The 22326-nt window shown below is 43.9% G+C and overlaps 4 protein-coding genes, 1 non-coding gene and 1 pseudogene across 6 annotated transcripts; 4 read left to right on the top strand and 2 right to left on the bottom strand.

The window, feature by feature from the left end:
• The first annotated feature begins 88 nt into the window (after positions 1 to 88).
• On the top strand, positions 89 to 7470 carry LOC100844367 (lysine-specific demethylase JMJ703). The gene is made up of 12 exons (XM_003567749.4): positions 89 to 603; positions 1695 to 2038; positions 2140 to 2220; positions 2302 to 2379; positions 2477 to 2944; positions 3243 to 3467; positions 3598 to 3759; positions 4217 to 4585; positions 4668 to 6096; positions 6285 to 6388; positions 6466 to 6663; positions 6978 to 7470. The coding sequence occupies exons 2-12, from the start codon at positions 1697 to 1699 to the stop codon at positions 7233 to 7235; spliced, it is 3714 nt and encodes a 1237-aa protein (XP_003567797.1). The 5' UTR covers positions 89 to 603; positions 1695 to 1696; the 3' UTR covers positions 7236 to 7470.
• Positions 7471 to 8602: 1132 nt separating this feature from the next.
• LOC100824372 (AAA-ATPase At3g50940) lies at positions 8603 to 10756 on the bottom strand. Its single transcript, XM_010232660.3, has 2 exons — positions 9487 to 10756; positions 8603 to 9380 (listed from the first exon to the last, which is right to left on the bottom strand). The coding sequence occupies exons 1-2, from the start codon at positions 10453 to 10455 to the stop codon at positions 8889 to 8891; spliced, it is 1461 nt and encodes a 486-aa protein (XP_010230962.1). The 5' UTR covers positions 10456 to 10756; the 3' UTR covers positions 8603 to 8888.
• A 1077-nt stretch (positions 10757 to 11833) lies between these two features.
• On the top strand, positions 11834 to 15293 carry LOC100824063 (transmembrane protein 33 homolog). Its single transcript, XM_010232659.3, has 9 exons — positions 11834 to 12162; positions 12892 to 13006; positions 13096 to 13205; positions 13526 to 13651; positions 13765 to 13885; positions 13986 to 14070; positions 14160 to 14273; positions 14364 to 14403; positions 14807 to 15293. The coding sequence occupies exons 1-9, from the start codon at positions 11950 to 11952 to the stop codon at positions 14957 to 14959; spliced, it is 1077 nt and encodes a 358-aa protein (XP_010230961.1). The 5' UTR covers positions 11834 to 11949; the 3' UTR covers positions 14960 to 15293.
• An 851-nt stretch (positions 15294 to 16144) lies between these two features.
• Positions 16145 to 19251, bottom strand: LOC104583081 (annotated as a pseudogene).
• On the top strand, positions 18847 to 18919 carry TRNAV-UAC. The gene has a single exon. It is a non-coding gene; the product is annotated as a tRNA-Val (tRNA).
• On the top strand, positions 19149 to 22100 carry LOC104582577 (RNA polymerase sigma factor sigC). Of its 2 annotated transcripts, none has more exons than XM_024459274.1 (7): positions 19149 to 19408; positions 19673 to 19848; positions 19942 to 20502; positions 20596 to 20823; positions 20917 to 21057; positions 21156 to 21356; positions 21574 to 21716. In XM_024459274.1, exons 1-7 carry the CDS (start codon positions 19279 to 19281, stop codon positions 21577 to 21579), a joined length of 1443 nt encoding a protein of 480 aa, XP_024315042.1. In that variant the 5' UTR covers positions 19149 to 19278; the 3' UTR covers positions 21580 to 21716. The 2 variants fall into 2 exon arrangements, with proteins under 2 accessions (XP_024315042.1, XP_010230960.1); XM_010232658.3 differs by having other exon boundaries at positions 19151 to 19408; positions 21587 to 22100.
• The last annotated feature ends 226 nt before the right edge of the window (positions 22101 to 22326 follow it).

Raw genomic sequence — 22326 nt, 5'->3', positions numbered from 1 at the left:
ATTACCCAACCCTAATCCTTTCTCTCCAGCTGTTATCTGAACCTGTGCTTGTGTGTGGGTTTGGTCAGCAGCAGAAAATGGCCACATTCCACAGCAAGCCGGCCATTTATCTATCTATCTATGATGCCATCATACTAGTAGCAGTATTTTCTTTCTCTTTGGAACTGAAACTATTTATATTGCTTTATCCTGCTTTAGGTTTCCTTTGTCCCCGTGGTATTCCTATCTCCTCTCCTCTTTTCTTCTGTGTCCCTGTGTCCTCTGGGTGGATGGATCTCATCAACAACAAGAACAATAAATAACCCCTCTGCATGTTTTGCTGCTCTGCTCTGCTCTCTCCTCCCAAAGAAAGCAGCTTGCTTGGAGGGATTGGGGTTTCCAAGCTCCTGGCTTGTTGAGCACAAGCAGCAAAGCAAGCAAGCAAATCAAGAACAACAACAACCAACGAACGAAACTCGAACTGGTAATCACAATCCTCGTGCTGCTGCTTGCTGACGACGAGGTCTTGAATCGGGGATCTGCAATCTTGTGGCAAAAAAACGTAAGAATGATGACGACATGAACGACGATTGAAACAGGGGGATTCGATCTGTGCGAGAACCGGTAAATCCCCCCTTCTTCCTCATCTTCGTCTTGCTTGATTCTGTTCGGTGGATTGGGGATCGATCGATCGATTCCTCATGCTTGCTCTTCCTGTTTGATTATCTGTATCAATACAGTTTTTTTTGTGTGCTTGGATTGGGATTAGTTGCAGTAGATCTGAGCATCAGGAGCGCGATTTCGTGTTAGAACCACCGCCATGGAAATTTTCTTCTAGTTCGATTTGGTCTGGGAGGAGCTGTTCATGGTGCCCAAGTATATATCCATCCACAGGAGAAATAGAGAGAGGGGAAAAAATGAGGTAGAGGAGAGAGAGCCGTCTCCGTCACCTGTCAACCACCGACCTCATCCCTCTCTCCCTTTCTGCCCTACGTTGCATCCGCCGTGCGCCGCCAACCCCAACGCCGGCTAGCTTCTAGGCTCCATTAGAGCGGATTCAATCGAACCCCGATCTGGATCGATCCACGGTGGGTGGGTGGGGATTGAGGTTTTCTGAACGAATTAGGTAACTGCATCTTATCTTCAGATACCACACCAACTTACCACTTCATCTGGCTTTCTTCAATTCCTAGGCTGTGGTTCCAGGACGTGTGTTTCCTGTCTCTAGGTTTTTTCTTTTCTTTTCTTGATGTGTGTGGGGAACTGGGGATAGATCCCTCATGGACACACCTCATGTTTCAATTGCTTTCTTAAGGTTGTGGATAGATTAGAGAGATACTGATTGTTTCAGCTAATAGCCTCTTGTAACATGCTGTAGAATGTTTTGATCTAGCCGATGGCGGTAAGGTTAGTCTAGTCATTCTTGCATGGCAAGGGTCTACATTGCTTGCCAAACTTGGTACTTGATCCGTGCTAGCAACATATGTTTCTTCGCTGTTCTCAGTTTTTTTATGATGGTGTGGTTTAATGGTTAACTGGTGCTTTTCATGAGCAAAATGATGCAAATGTACGGACGTGCATAACTCTAGTTTAGTCGAAGAGCTGCTATGTTCTTATGTTTGCCTTGGTTTGTTAATGGTGTGCATTTTTTTTGATCTATCTGAGATCGTATATATCACGATGTTCCTGATGAAGGTGTATTTCTCTTGTTGCAGTAATGATGGGAACAGAGTGCATAACTGCCTCACTTGGCGAGGATCCTGAGCCCTCAATTCCACCTGGATTCGGACCTTTTGCTGCCCTTGCGTTGCAGGGAATCCAAAAGGATGTCAAGCCTGCCGATGCTCACTCTAGTTCTGTTCACGTATTTCAGAGCAGTGAGAAACATGTTGAATCTTTGGAATGCCAACCCTATTCAGCTCAGAGTCGGAATGACACACTCTGCAGTACTTCTGGGAGCCATACATGTAGGAAATCGCTGCGTAACAGACCTCCAATAGATTATAGCCGCTTTGACAATATCTCAGATGAAGATTCCGATGTTGAAGTAGCAGAAAAGGTTGCCTTTTCTACCGCTCTAATTAATTCTTCCTTCTCCAATCAATTGAAGTCTAATACGTTTTTGACGTGTTCCACAATATTTCTATGTTCTTTTGGCAGGGTGTAACTTCAGTGAGACGCAGACAACAATTACCAAAAGGGGTTATTCGGGGATGTGCAGCATGCAGTGACTGTCAAAAGGTTTGAATTCTTCTGCCAAATTGCTGTATTACTTCCGTTAAGTTGTGTTCTTGTTGGCTTATGTCATATCACATCATGCAGGTTATTGCAAGATGGGATCCTGCTGGTGCACGGAGGCCTTTTCTTGATGAGGCTCCTGTTTACCATCCTACTGAGGAGGTACCTTCCATCTTGCTAACTGCTGTTTATCTAGCACCGTTGATCTACTGAATTTATTTACATACCCCAATTTATAATATGTTTTCTCGTGGATCAGGAATTTAAGGACACTCTAAAATATATCGAGAGTATACGGCCAACAGCAGAGCCATATGGGATTTGCCGTATTGTTCCCCCGCCTTCGTGGAAGCCGCCGTGCCTTCTTAAAGAGAAGAGCACATGGGAAAGCTCAAAATTTTCTACACGGGTACAAAAGGTTGACAAGCTCCAAAACCGGACCTCATCCAAAAAGAGCAGAAGAGGTGGAATGATGAAGAAGCGGAGAAAGCTTTCAGAGCCAGAAGAAAACAGTGATCTTAATCAAAGTCAGACCGGGGTGCAACAAAACTCAGAAAGATTTGGATTTGAACCTGGACCAGAGCTCACACTACATAAATTTCAGAAGTACGCAGATTACTTCAGCGAGCAGTACTTTAGGAAAGATGCCATGAATTCACCACCATCAGTGGAAGATATTGAAGGCGAATATTGGCGTATAGTTGAAAATCCCACAGAAGAGATTGAGGTATTGAATATGTCCTTTACAATTCATTGCTCATTTCGAATGTTAGAAAGTGTGCATGATATGAATCACAAGTCACAACTCTGTGATATCCATGCCATGGATTATAGCCTTGTTGAGAGTTCCTACTTAAGTTGTGCGGTGTGGTATTGTTGGATATGCTATGATGGTTTGCATCATTGCATGTAGTCTTACCTAGTCATAGCACTTGCATATCAGCCATTGTAATTCTCAAGTTTTCTAATAGATATTTTACCTTGGGTTTTGATTCTTAACTTATTAAAGATGTATTATCACGTAGGTGATTTATGGCGCTGATTTGGAGACAGGAAGTTTTGGCAGCGGTTTTCCAAAGTTAGCGCCTGAGATGAAATCTGATGTTGAGGATAAATACGCACAATCTGGTTGGAATCTAAACAACTTGCCTAGACTACAAGGGTCAGTTCTTTCTTTTGAGGGTGGTGACATTTCTGGTGTGTTGGTGCCTTGGGTGTATGTTGGCATGTGCTTTTCATCTTTCTGCTGGGTAAGAAAGCTTGTGCTGTTGCTTGTTATGAATCCATGACTATATCTTTTCTAAGTTTGCTTGTTTTTTTAAAATTTGATATTATCACACTCTGAGATGTCTTACTCTGCAATGTTGTGTCTTCAAACAGCACGTTGAGGATCATCATTTATACTCCCTAAACTACTTGCATTGGGGTGCCCCAAAGATGTGGTATGGAGTTCCAGGAAAGGATGCTGTGAATCTGGAGTCTGCAATGAGGAAACATCTACCTGACTTGTTTGAGGAGCAACCTGATTTGCTTCATAACCTGGTGAGTGTTTTCTCTTGACTGGAAAATCTTATTTAAATATGTATCCTGTGTTGTGCAAGGTCTGTGATCTTATTATATCCATGCTTTTCCGACTACGTTGCTTTTTTTTCTCGAACATGCGGAGCGGTGTGTCATTTCCAACTACGTTGCTACCACTACCTATCTGGGAATTGTTTCAAACTGACATGCTTCTCTATACGGGACGATGTAGTATCTGTCAGATGTTTTTGGTGTTGTTTCCACTAGCTTTTTTTTGCCTAGTGCATATGCATGAAGCACATTGTAAGGTAGTTTGTTAAGTAGTCACCCAGGGGCTTACAGGCTAGCAGCATAGATGGTGGGTCAGCCAGCCTGGGTCCAAACCCTCTCCGCTTAATTAAGTCAAGTACCTAGTCCCTCCTAGGTATTCATTGTCTTTTGTATGGAAAAATTTTAGTAATAATTGCAACTCCTGCAGGTTACTCAATTTTCACCATCACTACTTAAATCTGAAGGAGTACAAGCCTACCGTTGTGTTCAACGTGAGGGCGAATTTGTCCTGACATTCCCGCGAGCGTACCATGCTGGTTTCAATTGTGGCTTCAATTGTGCAGAAGCTGTTAATGTTGCGCCTATTGATTGGTTGCCAGTTGGACAAAATGCTGTGGAGCTTTATCGCGAACAAGCTCGGAAAATAACTGTTTCCCATGATAAGCTGTTGCTGGGGGCTGCAAGAGAAGCAATAAGAGCTCAGTGGGATATCCTATTTCTGAAGAGGAATTCTGCTGATAATTTGAGGTGGAAAAGTGTATGCGGACCTGATAGCACTATATGCAAAGCACTCAAGGTAAATGACAGTGGCAATAGTTTATTTTCGTTTTGTTTTAAACTCAGGAAAGTCTGATATTTTTTACAACTTAACTGCTTAGGCACGAATTGAGACGGAGTTGGCGCAAAGGCAAAATCTATGCTCCCCATCTGAATCTAGGAAAATGGACGCTGAATTTGATTCCACTGATAGGGAGTGTGCCTTTTGTTACTATGATTTGCATCTTTCTGCTTCTGGCTGTTCATGCTGCCCAGAAAAGTATGCTTGCCTTTTACATGCAAAGCAGCTTTGCTCATGTGATTGGGACAAAAGATTCTTCCTATTCCGATATGATGTCAATGAGCTCAATATCTTAGCTGATGCTTTGGGGGGCAAGTTGAGTGCTGTTCACAGATGGGGTGTCTCTGATCTTGGCTTAAGTTTGAGCTCATGTGTCAAAAGAGAAAAGGCCACTGATTCCAGGACTGTTCGCAGATCAACTGATGGCCCAAGAAGGTCCTATATGTCACAGGCGTCAACAGTATCCTTGGTACCTTCGTCTGCTTCCAGTGAACAGAAAGATAAGGGAAATAAGATGCTGAGCTTAGCTAGTCCGGAGACTAATAATGCTTGCCCTTCTGCAGAGCAGATGAAACCGGGAAATGTTTCACCATCAAAGGAGCCATGCGTGAAGAATGATACATCATGCCCAACAAACAGTGTTGCCAACATATTGCGGTATAATGGAAGGCTTGGAGACCAGAGAAGCTCTGCAACCATCTTATCTAGCCAATCATTTTCTTCCAATGTTGTGACGAGACCCTTCAATACTTCAAGTGAATCTATGAAAAGTTTGCATGGTTTGGCAGGATTGAAAGGGAGTGGAGAATCTTCTCTTCAAACTGGAAATTGTAGATCATCACATGGTGAGCATCATAACAGGTCACCTACTATGATTCATGATAGAACCAACATGAATCCCAGTTTAGAAAGCTCAAATACATCCCATAGGTTGATCGCATCTGACTCTAATGCAACTCTGTGTCACTCGGACAAGGATCATGGTCTTGTAACACCAGATACTAATGCCTCGGTAATGAGTGAGAAAAGCAGCAGCCAGGTCCGTACTGTGCCAAGCCAGCAGTTTGATAAAAATATTGCACGGACACAGGGTGCGTCACAGGAAGCATCCGTTAGTGTCTCTGTTTTAAAGCCACTCGTAGATCCTTTTGCTGTGAAAAATCCACATGGGTTTTTTACTTCAGGCAATGCCCATCATGGACATTTGACTTCAGTCAATCAGCAACCAAGCGATGGATGGCTTGAAAGGAAATCTGAATCACAGTCTGCTGTAGAAGGTAGGGCCAGGGGACATCCATCTGTCTTAGCACAACCTGTTATGGAAATTCACAACAGGAATGGAGTGGCACAGAGGGGTCCTCGCATAGCAAATGTCGTGCATCGGTTCAGAAGTTCTGTTGAACCTCTGGAAATTGGCCTTGTATTATCAGGGACGTTGTGGTCTTCAAGTCAAGCAATCTTCCCCAAAGGTTCGTATTTTCATGGCTAATTAATTGTTGATACACCTTTTCAGGCTTGGTTGATTCTGGGGAATTTCTGTTATGGATTAGCAGAAGACTAGCCAGATTGTTACATTATATTTGATATCTTTGCCAGTCCGACCTCTGTTTTGTTACTTCCGTTAGTACTTAGCACCGCTATTTCTTTGTAAATGCAGGGTTTAGGAGCAGAGTAAAATACTTCAGCATTGTGGACCCAATGCAAATGGCATACTACGTTTCTGAAATATTGGACGCTGGGTTGCAGGGACCTTTGTTTATGGTAAATTCCAGTCTTGGGCCTACTATATATACCTCTGTTTCAGCATCTTGATCAATTACTGCTTAATGCATTTTCAGGTTACTTTAGAGAATTGCCCGGGTGAAGTTTTCATCAATGTGTCCCCGACCAAGTGTTGGAACATGGTCCGGGAAAGGCTGAACATGGAAATCCGAAGACAACTAAGCATGGGAAGACCTAACCTTCCTACTCTGCAGCCCCCGGGATCAATCGATGGTCTTGAAATGTTCGGGCTTTTATTACCAGCAACAGTCCGGGTGAGACACTGGTTCTTGGCATTCACTAACTAATTTCTGAAGAAACTGTATAGGCGCAATATGGGCTCTTCTGTAATCCTGACCTTTCATTTACCGATTAAATTATTAGCCTAAATACCTAATTCAGGGTGCTACATTTTCATAATTGCTTAATTGCATAAATGATTGGCAGAGTAGATCCGCTGGTATTGGCTCCTATAAATCTAAGTAGTTCTGCTTACATTTACTCTACGATTTTTCCCAATAAAGTTAATTAGTTGGAGCCACAGGTAACTAAGATTTGTGCAGTAATCTGTTCTTTTAATCCTTAACAGGCAATCGAGGCACAAGATAGAGACCGTAACTGTACTGAATATTGGAGATCCAGACCCCATGCGGTCATTGACGATCGAGACATTCACCATACCCTGGGTCCATCGAATATTGCTCTGAGGGGGCTGTTCAAGAGGGCTAGCCCCGAAGAACTGCGAGCGCTGCGAGGTCTACTGGCAAGCAATAGCAATCTGGATGATAGCTCCAGGCAGCAGGCTACACATATCCTGGATGAGGAGATTGCAAAGCATTGGCGCTGACAAGAGTAAATATTAGCCGAGTGTTGTATCTTAGACGGCATGATTTTTTATTTTATAAATTGGTGGAGCGAGTTTCTTTCTTATCTTCTATGAACATGTTGATCCTTGTGGACAACTTGGCATGGCATATCTCTTTGTCTGCTTCTCATGTATAAGATCATTCTGTACTGGACATCTGGGCATCATCTCTTTAAAGTCTAAATGCCATGACAATGGTTTCCATTTGTTTTTCATTCTGTTACCCTTGTTCTGAGAGCATCATCTCTTGCTTGTTGGTAGTCCACAAGTGTACATAGGTCTTTGAGTGCTTCCAGTTTTGCCAAAACATCATACAGACAGAGCCTGCAAGCTTTCATTGCTGGGAAATACCTGCTCCTCGACATATTCTCTTTAAGTACTTCAGGGTAAATACCTGCGTACCTCAACAATGAATGATTCATCTTTTTCAGCTGCATTTATGTTCCTGATGACAATGATCTAATTCTTTGCAAGTTGATGAGTCTGATCTCTGCCTTTCGCTAAGTACATATGGTCACATGATCTGGTTTTCCATTTTGTAATAGCTGCTGCACTACCTGTCCTCTGCTGGGCAATTGATCATGTAGCCAAATTGTTCACGGTAATCTCCTCCCTCATCTTTCTATAGGTAATTGTATATTTCATTTTCACTACCTTTGAAGTTCACTATTATATTTTGTTGCACAAATGGTGTCCACTGCCTTGGAGTTAATACTGTCTTTCTGATGTCTTGTTCAGGGGATACTTGGAAAAACCTTGTCTTTCGATAGAGACAAAATAACACTACTCAGCTTCCTTAGCTTAAATGCTAATGTACTGTTCTCGTGTGTTGCTCCAACTTTTCTCAGAATTATGAAGATCCAATTTTGTTTGAGTAATTACCTCTAATGACTTGTACCTTTGTTATCTTGCAGATGTCAGACTCTCATATACTAGCCTGTAAGTTATCTTTTATGCACACTTGCTCTTATTACTCTGCTCCGTTCACTTCATAGCTGTTGGATAACGGGAGGGCACTAGTTGCTGATTTGTTGCAGATTTATAGTGATGCTCCTTGTTTACTCTGCCATTTCAATTTTATTCTAGAAACCCAGAATTTCTTGCCTTGTTCTCTCCATCTAATGGTACTAGCTGGGAGGTAGATTGATCTGGTTGTTGGGAGGTAGATACACCCAGTAGAGTTTGGATTTCAGCTATATATACGTGTGTATTTTTGGTATCAGAGTCGGCCATCGATGCTTCGGAGCTGTGTAAGGATTTGGACATAATCATTTTCTCGTGGCATTTAAATTATAAATGTTGGATGAATATAGATGAACGTTAGAGAACTTGAGACCACACATATGAAGTAGGCGAGAAATGGCCAAGGCTGGCTGGATACTTGTTACTAGTTTCTGTAGTTGGCTCACAAGATGTCATGTTGCATATATGCAACTTGTTACAACGGTACTTACAAAATTATTCAGAAGCACACTGTGTTAAGTACCAGTGTGCCTCACTGCTCCAAATCCGCAATGTTATTAGTAGTCAAAATGATCACATATTTTGCAATGGATCTCATGTAGGATCTATGTACATGGTACGCAGGGGACAGATGATACGACCACTCTTTGATCACCGTTAGCTTCCTCATTCCTAACTGCTTTCATCTTCTGTGGAATCATCCATCGTCTCATTGGCATCTTTCTTCTCGTCCACCTGCTTGTTTTCAGTCTTCATCTCATTGGCATCTTTCTCCTCCTCCACCTGCTTACTTTCATTCTTGATCTGATTGGCATCTTCCTTCTTTGAGTTTAGGAGCACGACAAGATCACTGAGCGCAACATCGGTGTCGTCATTCCTCATCAGAACCTCAGCGACCTCTGCAGGCGTCACTGTCACCTCCTCGATCAGCCCTTCGATCTCTGGATAGGTGACGTGATAGTCGATGGAATGGTAGTTATTGGCAAGAATCCGGAAAGCCTCCCGGGTGCAGTAGCCCATGTGGATGTGCATGTCCATCCTGCCAGGACGCAGAAGTGCTGGGTCGAGACGCTCCTTGTAATTGGTCGTGAAGATGATGATTCTTTCCTCCCCACTTGTGGACCACAGCCCGTCAACAAAATTGAGCAGCCCGGATAATGTTACCTGTGCAGACAGCAACCGAATTGTCAATCAACATAGGTAAGAAACCTGTGGAATCAAGGAGAGGTGAGGTTTATATATATACAAGGTATTCAGACTCCAAAGTTACCTTGTCCTCTGCCTTCTTTTCTGTAGAGCTGGACTTGGCTTGTTCCTCGTCCTCCCGCTGCTTCAGTTCGATGGTACAGTCGATGTCTTCAACCACAAGAATGGATCGGTTGGTCATCCCAACGAGAAGCCTCCTGAGGTCTGAGTTGGATTCAACCCCAGTCAGCTCAAGATCGTATATGTCAAACCTGAGGTGGTTGGCCATTGCGGCAATGAGGCTGGACTTGCCAGTTCCTGGTGGACCATACAGCAGGTACCCTCGCTTCCATGCCTTACCAATCCTCCTATAGTAGTCCTTTCTCTTGATGAACCTGTTAAGGTCATCCATGATGGACTGTTTCTGCTTCTGGTCCATGGCAAGCGTGGCGAACGTCGAGGGGTGCTGGAGGTCAATTGGTGACCACTCGTCCGAGTACTCATTCATGTATATATTTAGGCTCTTTTCCTCGTCTTTTATGGCCTTGGCGGTGGCCACGATGAACGGGAGGTATTCTTTGAGTGCTTTTTCCTTGTGCTTCTTGTGGAAGCTCACCTCATAGGATTTGATCTCCCTCTGACCATTGCCGTTGTTGTTGGGGTCGCCCTTGACCTCACGGGAGACGAGGCACCACCTGAACTCTACTCCCCCATAGACGTCAGCCATCTCCTCGCCCGCCTCCATGCTAATCACCATCTTCTCGGCGGTCTCGTCGGTGCTGCTGACGCGCAGGCGCTGCATGCTGATGTCGGTGTTGATGCGCGTCGCTAGGTAGGCCCTGACGGCGTTGTAGACGCGGTTGCTGGACCAGCCCTCCGTCTCCTCGATGATGATGGTGTGCTGCCACGTCATGCGTGACCGCAGGTTGCTGAGCGCCGAGGACAGCATGTCGCGCACCTCGGACGGCAGCAGCTCGCTCGCCAGGCTGCGCACCAGCATCAGGGACGCCGCCAGCGACGCCGCGGTCGCGATGGTCTTGTCGTAGGACGCCATGGCTCTTTCCTGAGACTTGTTCCCTTGTGTTCTTGATGTGGAACGATGGTGTGAGCCTGTGAGGGAAAATGGGGCTATGTTGTGGTGTCTTGTGTTGAATTGAGATGGAGAGAGAGCCAGGCCCCTAGAGAGATCTGGGCATTTTATAGTCAGAGAGAGTGTGGGGTGGGTGTGGACCTAGTGATGTCTTCCTCTGAAAGGAAGAGGTCTGGAGGTCTGAATAGACTAGCATTTGCATTTGGTCCTTCTTCCAATCCCCACATGCATTCTGGTCTTACTCAGCAAAAAGGGCTGACACCATCACATTACCACGCAACTTCCACGCACTAATTAATTCCCCTGGAATCTCCATATGGTAATAAATTTGTTGACACCATCTGCAAATGCACCTGCTAATTAACAAAACCAGCGAGCATATCTTGATTCTCTTGCCAAATCACTGTACATCTAAACTCACACGTTTTTTCAGGATTCGTTCCAGGTAAACACTTTTTTGCTCGTCGCAGCATTGATTCTTTGCTAATCACTGTATCCAACCCAAACGTTTTGGGGATTCGTTTCAGCTAAGTTGGGAAAAGGTGTCACCTTGCTTCCTTGGCATCCAAGTTCCTTCGGAATTATAATGTTATTTTTTTCCTTTTTTGCCAGGGGAAAGACGGAAGAGTTGTGGGCAGCAAGTTTCCTGGAAAAAGAAACAGAAGGAGGAAGAGAGGGTCAGAGTTGGAAAGAAAGCTCAATGCGTGCATTTTCCTTGAGGACTACTGCTCGTGCTCTGGGATGCCTTTGTTGACCAAGACTTGTTGACGTCGTCAGGCCGTCTTAGCATTAGCTAATGCTGTGTGGTCTTCCTTAGCAAAAAATGGAATTTTAGCTGTCATTTGGGGAAAGTGATAAGGTTATCTATCTCTTTCTTTCTGGGCATTTTAGCTGGGGAAAGTACTTTTTGAGATTGATCCACCGATGGAACTCAGTGAGGACCTGCGATCGTTTAGCAGGTGCTGTAAGAGTGTGTACTCTTCTTTGCTGCCAGAATTGCTTCACTCTCTGTGGTCAAATCAGTTAATTTAACCTGGGGTGAAACGAGAAATTATACCAACAAGTTGTTTTCTTCTTGGCCATGTGCTACTCGTCGCCCGTGTTTATACCTTGCAAAGAGAAGAATATGAGTGATTCCCTGTTGCCCGAATCCAGATCTTGACCAGCGTTGACTGACATGCAATCCCCTACACGTCCCATTCACGAAATGTCCAGTTCGCAGCCAATGTTCGATGGCCCAGCCCATTTTCTCAGCGGGCCTCTGGGCCCAGATCGCGAGAAAACATAGCCCATTCCAACAAAAGGGAAAGGAAAAAAAAAGCCGCAGCAGCACATAGCAAAGCTAGGATTCGGCGAGTCTTCTTCTTCGTGAGGTCGCATCGCATTCCCTGCTGCTCCCCGATTCCAATCGGCGGCGGGGGGAGGAAGAGAGAGGCGTAAAGGATCCGGCGGCCAGCGATGGGAGGTGGGGACGCGAGCGGGCTGGGCGCGGGGCCGGAGCGGGAGCAGGAGGAGGAGCAGGCGCGGAAGCGGGCGGCGGCGGCGGGGTACGACTACGAGGGGGACGCGCGCTGGGCCGAGTACTGGTCCAACGTGCTCGTGCCGCCGCACCTCGCCTCCCGCCCCGACGTCGTCGGACACCTCCAGCGCAAGTTCTACCAGCGCTACATCGTGAGTTCTTCCCAGCCCTTCCTTCCTTCCACCCCCCTTGTCCCCTTGCTTGCTCCGCCTCAGCTGCTGCTTGCTTGCTTGCTCCCCAGCCGAATTATTAGACCGTCGGAGCTTCCTAGGATCCGCGAAACGCTTCCTGTACGCACGGCACGGAGACTAGTTTGCTTTGCTAGCTTGCTGCGGCGCTTCAGGCCTCTCTTCGATGGGCACTAGGTCAGCGGCGTCCGGTTGGTGCGTTGATGATGCGCCGTCTCTGCTGCTGGAGCCTCGCTCTTTGCTTTTGATTGCGGTAGCAGAATTGGAGTGCTCCCTGCAGACTGTAGTTCATCACGATCTGTTTTTTTGTGTGTGTTTGAAATTGGGTAGATTCTTCCACTGTTACTTAATAGCTGAAATTAGCTAGAGGGGAAGGGCTGTGTGTCTTGGTGCTAGAACCCTCTGTTGCAGCTTGATCTCCAGCAAACATCTTGAGCGCTCCAGCTTCTTCCAACTTGTATTGTTTCGTGAACATGGAAGGCGATTTGCTAAGTCCAGACAAACAATCTATAGAGTAGATGGAAACATTTTTGTCCCGTGACTCTGCAGGAAGAGGAAATTGCTTCGTGCGTGAAATGAAGAACAGAAGTTGCCACTTGGATTTGGTCATTTTTAATTAGCATTGTCAGTCATCATATCCTGCAGAACATGGTGCTGTCTAATGCTGTTTGGTTTTCTTTCTCGACTAAATAGGATCGTGACTTGGTGGTCGAGCCGATGTCATCCATTGGTTCCACTCAGGCGAGCAGGCCAGAAGTAAGGTCTTCATCTTCAGCATCCAGCGAGAGTGTTAGGCCCCGCAATTCAGGTAAAATGTTTACATTTTATGCTTTTACTGCCACAAGATCCATCGATTTATTGGATGGTGTCTGACATCTGAGTTCATACCATGTGTAGGATCTAGTTCCAGATCAGCTGCTCCGCCGCCGCCACCACCACAAACAGACAGGGCTGCAAATCCTTTGCGTTTCGATGCACGGACTATACATTTCTCCATAAATGCCTGGGTAAGGAACAAATCACCTCTTTCTGCAGTGCCTGAATGCGTAATTATGTGTGATATTCGGTGACGGAGAAGTGAGTTTTTTTTTTCTCCTATAATCATAATCATGGTTGTCCACACCTTGTGGAAACCCAACATGGCATCTCTCTTTTAGTATTTTCCTTGCTGTAACATCATGTTGTTTTGGAAAATCATCTCTTCTAAATGCCATTTATATTCTGTTAGCTTATTTGGTCTTCTTGCCCTTGTTCTGACCATCACCGCTTGCTTGTTGGCACTAGTTATTATAAATGAGCATGACATACTCAAACTTGTCTATCTCAGGTGCTGGTTGTCGCTGGTTTGGGAATGCTTCCAATTTTGCCAAAACATCTTGCAGATAGAGCTTGCAAGCTTTCTTTGCTGGGAACAATCTTGTCCTCAGGCTATTCTCTATACAGTACTTATGGGGTAAACAGCTGCCTACATGATAACATGAACATTGAATGGTCCATCTTATTTTGGATGCACTTCTTGTCCTGATGACACTGTTGTTCTAATTCTCCTTTTTTTTTTGCATGAAGAAACCAAGAGCGTTGAACATGCAGGCAATTCAGGGTTGGTTGAACTCTGTACTTGGAACCAAAGATTTTATCCACTTAATGTTCTCCCTTTTGCTCTTCACGTCTCAGCTGCACTTAAAGAGTAAGATACAGTTGTTCTCCGGCAAGTTCATGATTCTAGTGATTTCATTTATTATTTTTTGCTGTAGATGTTTACAAGTTCTGATTTTCCTTTTTCACAGTTGCTGCACTGCCTGTTTTCTGCTGGGCACTCGATCATGTTGCCAGATTCCTAAGGCGTAACTTCACCCACTCATCTTTTTATAGGTAATTATCCGTTGAATTATCTCTGAATTTCATTTTTGTAGTTTGTTGCACTGCCCCGTTGTTAAGGTTGTCTTTGCTGTCTTGTTCAGGGCATACTTGGAAGAACCTTGTCTTTGGGTGGAGACAAATAACACCACACTCAGCCTCCTTAGCTCAAACGCCGAACTAGCCTTGGGATTTCTTCTGATCATATCATTGTTCTCGTATAGTACTTCAGCCTTCCTCAGAATTACGAATATTATATTTCGTCCAAGTAGTTTACATCTTATGAGTTATACCTTGTTATCTTGCAGGTGGAGACGCAACATAATTCAGACATTCATGTACTGGAACGTAAGCTATCTTCTACATGCCTGGTCTTATTTGCTTTCTCTAATTGCTTCCTTGCGTGCGCTTCATAGCTAAGGGATAACACAGGGCACAATATGATATTTTGCTAGGTTTTATAAAGACAATAATTGAGTGTATCATAACTACGATCAGTCTCTGGCTAGTTGTTCATGTATACTTGTCATGTGTACTCTACCGACTACCGTTCCATTTCACACCTAGATTCAAGATTTTTATCCTGCCTGTTTTGTCCATCAGCACTTGTCCATTAACAGCTGAAAATTCTTCTTCTTTTTTGTAATCTTATGTCAATTATACCAATGCTCTATCTCCATTCTCCAGCAACTTGTATTGGCAATACTAATTACTCACTGACTGTTCCTGGCTTGTCTACCTGTTTGTCCAGCTGTTGAAGCTGATGTACCGTGCACCCGTAACATCTAGCTATCACCAGAGCACATGGGCGAAAATCGGGCGAACTGTCAACCCGTACATCCATCGCTATGCTCCGTTCCTCCAAACGCCCATCTCTACGATCCAACGATGGTGGCTCCGGTAGAAGATGGCACAGGAGGATGAAATGAGATCTCACATATGTATTCTGTCGGAGAGGGAGGGAGAAAAAGGCATATATCTACTTGTATTGACCTTACTAGGGAGAATATAAAGTGGCCACACTCGGAACTCAAAACATAGTGCAGCTGTGCCATCTATTTCATGTTCGAGGTCAACTTGTATATTGAATCTTGATACCTCTTGTGTGCTGAGGTGTTGAATCTACTTTAAATCACATGAACATACATTTCGTGCCTGCATGCATACACCTGGCCAAGGGCAAATGCTGCTAAGTATACTCCACTAGTAATAAGTGCGTGACTAATTATTTTTTCTAAGACCTATCATTATCAACCTGTAAGCTGGCGTTCTTTTGGGAGCCTGTTATTTTTGGTATACTTGATGAAATCAGGTGCTTTGCTTTCTGAACCATGTGTTACATTATCAGTTTCACAATGCAATGAAATCCATACGTCCATTGCATGCGTTTCCTGCTCGCTTGTCCTTCTCAGTCCATGATTAACAGGTTAAGCTTTGACATTTACAAATGTGGGTTCCAGAATGCCATGAAGGCCAGATATTCGTCTGCGTCAACAGTAGTACAAAACTGCAAGGAAGATTACATTCTCTTTGTTGAATTTGCGACTACGCGCACAAAACTTGCTCCCAGATATTCGATGCATAGCTGAAAAGGTCAAAGATAAATTTTTCCAAACTGGAAACATTATGTCCAGTTTACTGAACAAGAACATGCTGAGCAGTATCAGAAATGACTCCAAACAAAGACTAAACCAGACCTGGTACTGAAAAGCCTCGAGAGATACTACAGCTCTTCAGTTGATCTCTTCTTACAAAATGGAGTCAATCCATGTTCAAGGCAGACCCACACTAACACCTCCAATCTCCTGCCAGCAGTTGAACATACAATCCTAATAACGCCATACAAAGAAGGGCAGAGATCTACATGGAGAACTGCATAAATATTTACAAGCTTTGCCAGAAGTTTATCAGTAACTTCTTGTCACTAACATCTCGTCTTGCACACTAACTGTGAACTAAATACTGGAAAAAGGATCTGGGAAAGTTACTGTCACTCAGCCACGTCTTCCAAGACTTCTTGTCACTAACATCTCGTCTTGCACACTAATTGTGAACTAAATACTGGAAAAAGGGTCTGGGAAAGTTACTGTCACTCAGCCACGTCTTCCAATCTCTGCCCTATGATGTAGAGATCATCCCTAATAGAATCATGGAGTATGGCATATGATACCTTGGCAAGATAGCAAAATACATAGAAGGTGAGATTGCCCAACCATATGAAATGGTATACTGCAGTGTTCACGGTAGCAGAGTAGCCAAAACTTGGAAAGAGGCCCTTGGCGAACACGTAAGGAACAACCAGCATGGTGAGCAGCTTTGTGGCCATAGGCATTAACAGATGTTGAAAAAACCAACACACAGATATCACCCCGGAAATCCAATTCGCCTTTGCCTCAGTAAGCTTTGAGTCCCACCTTTCACCAATGAAATAGACCAGAAAAGGTATGGTCCTTGAGCGATGAACCTTCAAGATAAAAATACTAACGAGTTAAATATTTTCCTATAACTAAAAGTGTGGCAAATATAAATACTAATAGTGCACGGGTGCCATATGAGACAAGGAGGGGGGGGGGCATTTTATGGGTTTTACAATGAGTACAAACAGATGGCAAACTTGTATGACTAAAATCAATTTATAGAGTTGTATGATAACAATGTAGGAGGTTAGAAAGTGACAGGAGAAGCTGAAACTCACCAACCCCAGCCAAACTCTCAGCAGGTGTTGCCCTATGAACCACGAGTAGAAAAAATCAAGAACTCGGTCCTCATTATCACGCCCAGCAAATGGTGATATTAAAGATAAATCAACCAGCAATCCCATTAGGAAGGGAATGATGACAAGCTGAGAAAAAAAAAGGTTCAGTTATTTAACCGAGCATAAAAAATATGGAGGAAACCACCTAAGTAATTTGCTTACCCATAAGAACGTGATCAGAGAGCGCTTCAAAGATAACATGTGTGTTCTCCCAGAAGTCATGCATGCAAATGAATCTCTAAAGGCAGCAATAATAGTTGACATGATACCAAATCCGACAACAAGAGCAAACAGATCTAAGAGAAAATATTAGACAAGTAAGCCAGAAGGAGATTTAAATATTTAATTTGTTTGCATCTATAAATAATCATTACCATTGGACTTCAAGCTGCCTGCGAATGGAAGCCGAGAAATGGTAGACAATAATGCACGCCCAACTAAGATTGGAAGAGTTAGCATGGCCACATTGAATGTCACAACAGTCAACCATACAAGCGCCACATTTAGTGCAACCAGTCTCCTGGTACAATGTTTAACAAAATGTAAATACTTACTCAAAAGAGCAGAAAAGTCAAAAAACAATGAATAAAGGAAAAAAAAGAATGGTGTTTGTCATGTAAACCTATTGTTAAAGGGTATAGAGCACTTTCCCTTATCTAGCAATTCCCTGAATGAACAGAACTACAAGGGCTTACCATTTATCCTTAGCTTCATCGGTGCTACCATACTGATCTTTTGGTGCAACACTGCTCCCAACCTCATGCCCAGAAGCTCCATCAGGCCAAATAGTAACAAACGAATATTGCATTACCTTCTTCACTGACCATTCATGATAGAGGAGTGTCTGAGTATGGCAAATGAAAAACCTCAGAAGAAGAAGACCAAAAACTGAATCGGCATAGTTTTGTGGCGCTTGCCAAAATGATCTGTCATCAGTATCACGCCTAAAATACCTGCAAATTAGAAACATTAAACTAAAGTATTGATTCGTCAAAAAACTTATCAATACAACAAATGAAACCAATAACAAATACTTACGTTATATCTAACGGGAACAACTCAGGTACCAATCTGTTGGCAACTTCAATAGGAACGAAAATAACCATAATCATAGAGATGACGCCAACAAACAGACTATGAAGCTTCTTTGAATGAAATTTGTAGAATGGTGCGAAAATATCTTGGCAAACACAAGGAAAGACAACTCTTGGCCTCAATATCTATTTAAGAAAAACAAAAAACACATTATGCCCCTGAATCGTATATTGCATATATTGTTGACATGATAAGACCATAAATGTAGAATGATAAATACCTGACAAAAAGGTCTAAACAATCTTGAGCCTAGCTTAAAAAAAATGAGTCCAATATGCCAATGAAGAGCAATGGAAGCAAAAGACGAAGCAAACAGTAGCTCGAATCTCTGAGGCATTGTTGCACCAAACATTTTTGAAGTACAGATATCAACACAGCACAACAGGCTGTCCTTTTAGGAACCTTTGTAACTCTCAAAGCTCTGTGCTTTACAGACTTTGATATGTACTATGTTGTTAATGAATAAATCCCCCCTTTTACAAAAAAAAAAAGTAAGACAGATGTGTTAACCACTAGTACAACAAAGCAACCTGTTTGCACATTGGTGTTTCTATCTCAGGCCATACTATCCGAGAAATATTTCCCTTTGATCCATCTGGAGGGCTGTTTTATGGTCTTTTCTCACAAGGGATTTTTCAACTGGAAATAAATGTCATATTCTCACCTGACACTAAGATATATCTCGAACGGTTACTCCTTTCATTTGATTGCTCCAACGAATCTGGAGTTGTTCGTCAATGTGCAACAAAGAGTAGTTCAATGGCTACCTCCTAAATTTTGCCTAATGAAACTGTAAGTTTTATTAAATTTACATCCAGTTGAAAAACCTTGCCAGTAGACCTTAAACAAACGTCCAGATGGATCAAAATCAAGAGAAACGTAAATATAGCCTGAAATGGAATAGAGAAGTATTAATGTTAATAGAGTGAAACTAACACGAAGTTGCTGTGGTGTAGTGGTTATCACGTCAGTCTTACACACTGAAGGTCTCCAGTTCGATCCTGGGCAGCAACATCTTTTTGTCTACTTTATTTCTCTTTTGGCACTTCAGGTTTCATGAATATTGGCAACTCTACACATTTTTGTTTAAGTATTTTTCTTGGCAGTACAATCCATGAACAATATGTTCGCATTCTTTTTCCAATCTCATTCTCATCTGCTGTTTACAAATTGGGGAAACAAAATATCTAATGACCAGAAAGAAGAAAACAAAGATCCCTACTCGCTTTCAAGTTTCACCACAAGATGCCATCTTTTCCTCCTTCCTCTGCTTGCCTGGCCAAGTGTCCACTCGTATCGATAGGCCCCTGCAAACTCTATCTTCCCCAGCCTGCCAGCGGCGCCATTGCCGTCGTTGCTCGCAGGTCGCAGCTATGGGCTTGCGGATGGTGCGCGGCCCTTGCTGCTGCTCGCCCTCGCCGTCTTCCTCCTCCTCGTCGCCGTCCTCCTCGCCATGGATGCTGCTGCAGCCCCAGCTCCCGAAGCATCATCCCCAATCTCCATGTAAGTGCCTGCCGCTCGAGTCCTGGGCTTCTTCCGTGTGCAAGAACCTGCATGCATTTCTGTACCTTATATTCTTCCGTGTGCAAGAATCGATCCCTCTTGCCTGCACAAGGTGCTGCGATTTTGTCTGCACGCGCGGTTACCTGACGGTTAATGCTTTGTCTGAATGACTCTGTAGTCTGTATCACTGTATGTATGTTTGGCTTTTTGGGTAATTTTGGTAGCTCACAGCCTGAAAATCCCTTGTTCTTGTGCTGGATGCAGTGAGTGGAAGGTCAGTTTGTTCTGAATCCCTGAGGGTCCTGGCCTTGCATCTGTTGCTCAATCGGCGTGCGAGTCGCAGCCGTAGCCAGGGCAATGACATCCTGAGAACCTCCGCATCTTCATCCGGTCTGATGCAAATCACAGAGCGCAAGTCAAGCAGCTCGCCAAAAATCAAGGTCCAGACACACTGCAATCTTATCACCCATGTAATGTAATTTTGTGTTTTGGACTTTTGGGAGTACAGGAAATGACCACATTGTCAATTCCAGGTGGATGCAGAAAGAACGGCCCTTGACAGGAATGCGCAGCACTTGGACAGGATTTATGAAGACATGTCTCCTTGGATGGATACAACTTCTTACACAAGTAGCAGCTTGGAGTATAGCCTCTTGATGCAGAACATCCATGCGTTAGAAAGTAGTTTGGCTGGACAAGACCTGGTGCTGCTGGAGAGGAATATCCTTGTACATATCGAACAGCTTGGCGCTCTGCAATTGTTCAACGCGTCGAGGTCCAGGGCTATCGTAACACAGACCTCACATGAATCAGACTTTGCACTTCCTGGGAGTGTTGCCGAATTTGATCCAGTGACTCCTCTCGGAGAAGAAAGCGATCGACTAATTGTTCGAAGCGGAAAAAGCCAAGAGAGGAAACTGAAGAGAATTAGATCATTGGAAAAGGTCTCAGGGGTTTGCGTAAAGGCGTCCTCGCGAAAACAGAAAAAATCGTGCAAGTCCAGTAGTAGTCAATTTATCGCTGAATGGAAGAACTACCCAGGACGACGAAGGAGCATCGTACGAGAACAATCGGCATTGTTGATGACTATCAAGGTATTCACTTCACCTGCATTCTTATGTGCTGAACAAACGCATGTCATGCTTTCACTTTAAAATCGATCATGTATTTATTTATTTTTCTCTCAGGAGTGTGCAAACCTTGAGAAAATCAGAGAAAATATGGTGAAAGAAGGGCAGGAGGTCAGCTATGATAGGTGGGCTAAGGCAGCTGGAGTTGATGAAGCAGTTCTGAAGAGTAGACTGCAAGCAGGTTACTTCTGCAGAGAGAGGCTATTGGTGACCACCGAATGGCTTGTCAAGTACATTGCGAGGACATACACTGGAATGGGAACAGCTTTTGAGGATCTACTCCAGGTTGCAGGATTATACTTCTTGCCTCTATTTATCCCCTATACCTTGACAAGCAGTAACAGTATATAATCGAGTTATTTGAAAATGACAATACAGGCTGGGAAAATGGGTGTCCTTAATGGCGCCGATAGGTTTGACAGCAATAAAGGGTGCAAATTCTCGACATATGTGAAGTACTGGATAAGGAAAGCGATGCTAGCACTCCTCGCTGAAAATTCTGGAGTAATCCAGCTACCTGTATGCCTTTGAAACCAATAACAACCATCATATATTCATGTAAGGAAAAAAAAACTTTGCTCATAGTATTTACTGACAATTCAATTGTGCAAGTGTAGGCAAGGATGGAGAGTATCATCCGCAAAGTGAAGGAAGCTAAACGGGCAATCCGATCCAGCACAGGGAGGAATCCAATAGACGCGGAGATTGCTACCTTTGTTGGTGTGTCGGTTTCCAACGTTAGATTGGCAAGGAAGTGCTCTCGTCGCGTCGTTTCACTCTACATGGAGATCGGAACCGGACAGAACGCCAAGTTCATGGTATTGTCTGCTGGCCACGACACAACAACACCCTGTCAGATATGTAGATAGATCATAACAGCAACCAGATTTATGACTGAACAATGTTATGTGCTCTGTTAGGAACAAAATTCATAGAAACCTATGATCGATTAACAGTCAATGCATAGAGACCTATGAACAATTTACCAGTCATGACAGCTCATGTACGTTTGGCCGAATGTCGGTCTGACGGAAGGTTTGAACTGCAGGAGGTGACCCCAGACACGTCCCTGGAAGCTCCGGACGAGGCCATCTTCCGGAAGCAGCTGAGGGAGAGGCTGCTGCTTGTCCTGGACAGGCTCCCGGCAAGAGAAGGGCATGTTCTGAAGCTGCGGCACGGGCTCGAGGACGGCAAATGCAGGTCCCTGGAGCAGATCGGGGGCATCTACCATGTGTCCAAGGAGTGGATCCGGAAGATCGAGAAGTCGGCCATGTCCAGGCTCCGGAACGAGGAGGACGTGCACCATGACCTCAAGGACTTCTGTGGATTCTAGTGCAGTTTTGGCACAAGAGGAGCTCAGCCTAATCCATGGGCGAGGCCATTGATGATTGTGATAGGATTCAGACAGGAGTTTGTATATATTTACAACATCACACTGCACTGAATGACACACTTGTCCTGATGATGATGAATGAGTAGCAACTAGCACATACTTAATTATATATGCAGATTCTGCGCAAAAAATATATACATGCAGATGTAATACAGGATTAACTTGATTATTTACACAGTTGAACAGCAGTGAAAAGCTGTAAAAAAAAACTTCTTTTCATGTTCTGTAGTTCAGTTGCTGATTGATAAATTGCATCCTGAGCAATGGATCTGTTGGTATAGACAATATGCAAACTAGGAGCGTTGTGTGAGGAATTCAGAGGACACACGCAAATCGTGACATCTTTCTGTCAAGCAAAAAAGATGAACGATTATTTTTCTCCAGCAAGTACTCCT

This window comes from Brachypodium distachyon, chromosome 2, assembly GCF_000005505.3.
Source record: "Brachypodium distachyon strain Bd21 chromosome 2, Brachypodium_distachyon_v3.0, whole genome shotgun sequence".
NCBI classification, from domain to species: domain Eukaryota; kingdom Viridiplantae; phylum Streptophyta; class Magnoliopsida; order Poales; family Poaceae; genus Brachypodium; species Brachypodium distachyon.
Note: the sequence above shows the minus strand (reverse complement) of the source record. Positions and strands in the feature narration are given on the sequence as shown.

Coding starts and splice junctions, on each gene's coding strand:
- LOC104582577 (XM_010232658.3), top strand. CDS start 19,279: ATGGGCTTGCGGATGGTGCGCGGCCCTTGCTGCTGCTCGCCCTCGCCG. Junction 19,849..19,941: donor GCAGCTCGCCAAAAATCAAG/GTCCAGACACAC, acceptor TGTCAATTCCAG/GTGGATGCAGAAAGAACGGC. Junction 20,503..20,595: donor CATTGTTGATGACTATCAAG/GTATTCACTTCA, acceptor TTTTTCTCTCAG/GAGTGTGCAAACCTTGAGAA.
- LOC100844367 (XM_003567749.4), top strand. CDS start 1,697: ATGATGGGAACAGAGTGCATAACTGCCTCACTTGGCGAGGATCCTGAG. Junction 2,945..3,242: donor ATCCCACAGAAGAGATTGAG/GTATTGAATATG, acceptor ATTATCACGTAG/GTGATTTATGGCGCTGATTT. Junction 3,468..3,597: donor GCTTTTCATCTTTCTGCTGG/GTAAGAAAGCTT, acceptor GTCTTCAAACAG/CACGTTGAGGATCATCATTT.
- LOC100824372 (XM_010232660.3), bottom strand. CDS start 10,455: ATGGCGTCCTACGACAAGACCATCGCGACCGCGGCGTCGCTGGCGGCG. Junction 9,381..9,486: donor AAAAGAAGGCAGAGGACAAG/GTAACTTTGGAG, acceptor CTGTCTGCACAG/GTAACATTATCCGGGCTGCT.
- LOC100824063 (XM_010232659.3), top strand. CDS start 11,950: ATGGGAGGTGGGGACGCGAGCGGGCTGGGCGCGGGGCCGGAGCGGGAG. Junction 13,206..13,525: donor ATTTCTCCATAAATGCCTGG/GTAAGGAACAAA, acceptor TGTCTATCTCAG/GTGCTGGTTGTCGCTGGTTT. Junction 14,274..14,363: donor CTGATCATATCATTGTTCTC/GTATAGTACTTC, acceptor GTTATCTTGCAG/GTGGAGACGCAACATAATTC.